The following is a 5,239-nucleotide window of genomic DNA, read 5'->3' on the forward strand; positions in this document are numbered from 1 at the left end:
CTTCTAAAACAATTTCCATTACAGAACAGAACCAACCCGTTTAGTATTGCAGCTAACAGACCACCACATTGAATTGGCAAACCAACTTCTGCTTAGTTGGATGCGTCAATGGTGGTCATCTGGAACAACAAGAAATGTAACTTTGCGTCTGCTTTGATTCGGTGGCCCCATTAACAAGGCTCACTCTGTTGACGGATAGCTCTGACTTGTAGGTGTCTGAGTTGAGCACCTTTCTACTCACATTACTGTAAATCTCACGAATAACCATCTCAAAAGCAGTCTTCACATTTGTTGAGTCTAAAGCAGATGTTTCCATGAAGAATAGGCCTTCTGCTTCTGCTAGACTTTTCCCTTCCTCAACACTCACACTTCTGATGTTATCCAAGTCACATTTGTTGCCCACAAGCATCCATGCCACTGTTGTATCGCAGTGAGCTGCATAAAAGTTTTGTTTTGAGTTACCCATGAAATTTCCAGACAAAATATACATATAAATATGCATATGGAACTTTAGCAGAACTATGGCAGTTACTGAAATGCATAGAAAGTTTCATCATATTTCATGCTGTCGCAGCTTGTGTAGCTAACAGCTAATTGATACAGTACCGCATCTTTGCTACATTTTTCTTCTCTTTTCTGTTTTTCTTTCTTTCTTTCTATGTTCTTTTGCACTGTCGTTGGTGTACAGGAAGATGATAATGCAACTATCCAGTTAGTTTCAATAACTGCATAAATACTCATTTAAAACAGAAAATCCAAGGGCCAACACGTAATAATGATCTAAATATTGGCCAATTTCATTAGCTATACATTAGATTGCAACAACAGAACTTGAAGAAGTACATTTACTGACTATTCACAAGATCGATAACTGCAGAACAGGATACAGACACTCAAACGAACAGGATGGGGCATGGTAAACTCTAATGGCAAACCAACTGCAGGATAAAAAGAAACAAGGACAATCAGAAAATAATCCCTCCAGTCCATAATATAAGAAGTCGATTAACTTTTCTCACATACCAAGGAATGAAAGTTTAGCCATTAAATGTGTCCTAAAATGATAAAGTTTTCCCATTTTAGGCCTTAAAAAAAAAATCATAAAGTTGCTTTTAATGTTACACTTTTATTATCTCTCATTCTCTCCTATATTTAATATGGGCAAAAGCGAAAAAAATCACATTAATTATCTTGATAATATCTTATATTTTGAAACACAATTTTCTCCTAACCAACATCTTACATTATGGACCGGAGGGTGTACCAGACGAACTTTCTCAAGATAATAAAACCTATTATCTATCTTTGCATATCAGAAAATCAAGTCAGGTATAATTATAATATGGAATGAATTGGGCTGACCTCCCTAGAATCCTGAGACTCAATTAAATAACACCTGATATTTCTCTTGTTTAAGAAAATGACACACAGTTCTCCTAAGATTTTGATGCATTACTCCAACTATAGTTTGTTTTGATTAAATAACTATCTGCACAAGATGAAGCCGATCTTAATATGCCAAAAAAGAAAATTAGGTAATTCTATTTTTGGAAGAAATGTATAGTGTGTAGAAAGTTAACTTCATTAACGAAACATAAACCAGATGGGAGTTAGGCGTAATTCTTGAAATAAGACAGGTAATGGGTATAATTTAGCCAAACCAGAGGTAGTTTAGTGTAATTTTCTTTGTAACTTGATAATTTATCAATGAGCATTAGCATAGAAAATGGTCCCCACCTCAAAGAAAACGGAGACAAAGCCAACCTTACACATCAAACCAGGAAAAGTTTTCAGGAGCATATATAGGACACTTAGCTCTTAGCAGATTGTAGTGAAAACCTGGCTTTCAGGTCTAGTTTAGACAGGCAATATGATTGATGAGTTTCTGAAACAAAGAATACTGCAGAGAAGGCTCTTAACATTAAATAAAACAAATGTGATCAATTGCGAATTCCAAACAGTGGCCTATCATTAAATAAAACAAATGTGATCAATTGCGAATTTCAAACAGTGGCCTATCTTCAATCAACAAGTTCCTCCAAACTAAAATTGCCTCCCAGAAGGTAAAGGCTACTCTTCTATTATTTCCTCATAAAACCAGAAAAAGAATCCAGGAATTGTTTTATCCCAAGTAGATGCCTTCAATTGTTCAATGGCAATTGCATTTTATCTCAAATGCAACTTTAAACCCAGATTCGTTCAGTTGTTAGAGAAAAAGAAAGCTAATGTGGGATTTATTTCTCAACTAACTTTCACTTAGAGCAGCAGAGAGAAAAGCAGAGAAAACAAGTTGAAACTACCAGCACCCAAAAAAAAAAAAAAACAGAGAGAGAGAGAGAGAGAGAGAGAGATCCAATCAAATGGAAAAAAATGGGGCAACATTAATCCGCCCAATCCATACACAATACAAAGTAACACTCCTATGCCTCCTTATTCAATCAGTGCAGCGGCCGATTCCTTTGCATACTTAAAATAAAAGAATTCACTCATATTCCTTTAGAACCATATCCAATTTTCCATGAATAATTTTTTTTTCCCCCCAGAAAGTATCTAGCAAAAATTAACAGAGCCACGAGCAACTCTAGTAAAGATCCGTTAGAGACAAAGAACCCCCTCCTTTTTTTTTTCCTCCTTCCTTTTGTCTTATCCTCTACTTTTCTTCGATAATTGAAAAGGCTGTTTTCTTCCGAATTAAGTCAGTAAATCAATTATGAAGCTCAGATCTACTAATCTTTAACTCTCAGAATCACAGAATAAACAAATACGCCAAAGAAAACGATTATCTTAGCTCGAAATGCTTACTTTTAAGCTCATCCAGCCAGCGGCCGACGCTGTCGAAAGTGGTTCTCCGGCTAATATCGTAGACAATAAGAGCACCGACAGCGCCTCTGTAGTAGGCAGAGGTGACAGCACGGAAGCGCTCTTGGCCGGCAGTGTCCCATATCTGAGCCTTGACTTCCTTGCCGTCGATTTCCATGCTCTGAGTCTGAAACTCGACGCCGATGGTGGCCTTGGAATGCATGTTAAACTCGTTGCGAGCATAGCGAGAGAGGAGGTTGGATTTGCCAACAGCAGAGTCGCCGATGATGACGATCTTGAAGAGGTACTCCTCTCCGTCCTCCTCGTCCGAAGACATAACGTTCAGCTCAGCAACAGAACAAAGAAGGTCTCGCTAGAGAGGGAGGGAGGGAGGGAGGAGAGTGAGAGAAATTGCGGAAACGGGCGATGAAGCGCTAAGCTGGAAATTGGAATGACACACCGCGCTTACTGTGGAATCTTTAGCGGGGAAAAAAATAAATTATCAATGCTAATAATAAAGAAAAATCATGATCATCACCATCAATGCTCGTGCTAAAAAAATAGGAGGAATTTCAACGAGGTCCCAGGTAAGAAAAGCAATTAAAAAACAAATATCAAAGGTTGTCATTTTCACTATAAAACTTGTCATTATAGACTGTTAAGGTTGTTATTGGGATCTTTTAATAATTTTTTTTCACGGGACTTAATTATAATTCTCTCGAAGTATTACTTCTCTTGTCCTAAATATAAAACTCATTTTATAATTAATTTACATTATAAAATGGATATTATATTTAGAATAGAAGGGAGTATCAAAAAATCTTTTTATGACAATATTATCAAGAAACTTATCCAAAAAAGGTCAAGAAAAAAAATTATAGATAGCATTGGTGCATATATGCATATAAAATAGGGCTAACGTGCGCCCAATACCCTGAACTATTTACTCAGGTGAGTCTAGTGGCCTAAAATAATTTTGAGTGCATCCAATGTCCTAAACTAATTAAAATGGTGCGTCCATATCCCAGGCTAACAGAAATGTTATATTTAACTGTTACTTTCCTGACTCAGCTTAAAGTTGACCTCAAATATTCTAAATGGTAGACATAGGGACATTTGATATGTATTATTCTTACCCAAAATTGAATTTATTTCCTTCATCTTCTTCTAAATAAATTGTCTTTTGAGTAAGAATACTACATATCGGGTGTTCATGTGTCTACCATGTAAAATATCTGGGGTCAACTTTAAGTTGAGTCATGAAAGTAACAGTTAAACATAACATTTCTGTTAGCCTGGGATATGGACACACCATTTTAATTAGTTTAGGACACTAGATGCACCCAAAATTACTTTAGGCCACTGAACGCACCTAGGTAAATAGTTCGGGGTGCTGAACGCACTTTAACCCTATAAAATATTACAGATATTCATGAAACGCTGTCCCCATGATCAGAACGGAACGACTTTTAGGTCTTATTCTAAGGGAGTGTTTAGTAACATAAACAAGTGTTTTCTGTAAAATGAGGTAAACTTCTTTACATATTTATTTTATATACTATAAAAGTACTTTTTAAATTATGGTTTGGTTTTCATTCAAATATCCTATAATAATATCAACTAAAACGGACAAGGACGTTCCCCTTTTTTCTTTTAAATTTTTTTATTTTCTTAATTTAAAAACTAATTATATATAAAGTATAAAAACTTATAATCAAAATCATATAAAAATTAGAAAAAATGATAGTAATTAAAAATTGGTAAAAAAGGAAAAAATTTTAATATTGAGAAACAAAAAAAATTTTAAAATGTTTATTTAAAAACATCACGTAACCCATGGAGAACAATTTGCAAACAAATAATCAAAATAATAATTAGTAAATATCATAACCATAATACTATTATAATGATAAATCAAATAAGTTTATAAAAATTAAAAACAATATCAGAACATAACTGACGAGACATCCTTGTCCGAGTCCTGTCCTATCCCTTTTTTTGTCCCATCCCACCTTGTTTCGGATAAAACTATCTCAAAATGATTAAAATTGAGAGGAGATGCTGAAATATAGGACACGATTAAATATCCTTATAAAACATAAATAAAATAAAATAAACCACGACATTCGGGAATATTTTGAATTTTATACAAAAATATTGGGCCTGATATTAGCTAGATGTATTTAAAAAGTCTAAAAAAAGTAGGCATGTTAAGAAATTATAAAAATACATTATTAGTGATAGGTAGAAAATTTAATATATTTTAAATTGGTAAATTTTAGTTACAGCTTAACTGTTTTAGGGGTACGCCACGTTATTCATAATTTGACATTTTTTTTAAATTGATAATATAAATTTATACAAAAAGAGTAATGATGCAAATGAATGCATTAGGCCCCTTGCGAAACCCTTTGATTCAAGTTTCTTTGGTTCAGCTACT

The 5,239-nt window shown here is 34.2% G+C and overlaps 1 protein-coding gene across 2 annotated transcripts; it reads right to left on the reverse strand.

The window, feature by feature from the left end:
* LOC114720836 (ras-related protein RABA5c-like) lies at positions 1–3,237 on the reverse strand. Of its 2 annotated transcripts, none has more exons than XM_028906557.1 (2): positions 2,803–3,237; positions 1–417 (listed from the first exon to the last, which is right to left on the reverse strand). In XM_028906557.1, exons 1-2 carry the CDS (start codon positions 3,134–3,136, stop codon positions 116–118), a joined length of 636 nt encoding a protein of 211 aa, XP_028762390.1. In that variant the 5' UTR covers positions 3,137–3,237; the 3' UTR covers positions 1–115. The 2 variants fall into 2 exon arrangements, with proteins under 2 accessions (XP_028762390.1, XP_028762389.1); XM_028906556.1 differs by having other exon boundaries at positions 1–435; positions 2,803–3,231.
* Between the last annotated feature and the right edge of the window lie 2,002 nt (positions 3,238–5,239).

The sequence above is a fragment of the Neltuma alba genome, unplaced genomic scaffold, assembly GCF_004799145.2.
Source record: "Neltuma alba isolate B1F8T4 unplaced genomic scaffold, ASM479914v2 tig00012000_pilon, whole genome shotgun sequence".
Taxonomy (NCBI): domain Eukaryota; kingdom Viridiplantae; phylum Streptophyta; class Magnoliopsida; order Fabales; family Fabaceae; genus Neltuma; species Neltuma alba.

Excerpts from the sequence above, each read along its gene's own strand:
- LOC114720836 (XM_028906556.1), bottom strand. The coding sequence starts at position 3,136 with ATGTCTTCGGACGAGGAGGACGGAGAGGAGTACCTCTTCAAGATCGTC. Across the intron at positions 436-2,802 it reads CTGGCTGGATGAGCTTAAAA|CTCACTGCGATACAACAGTG; the intron begins GTAAGCATTTCG and ends ACTTTTATGCAG.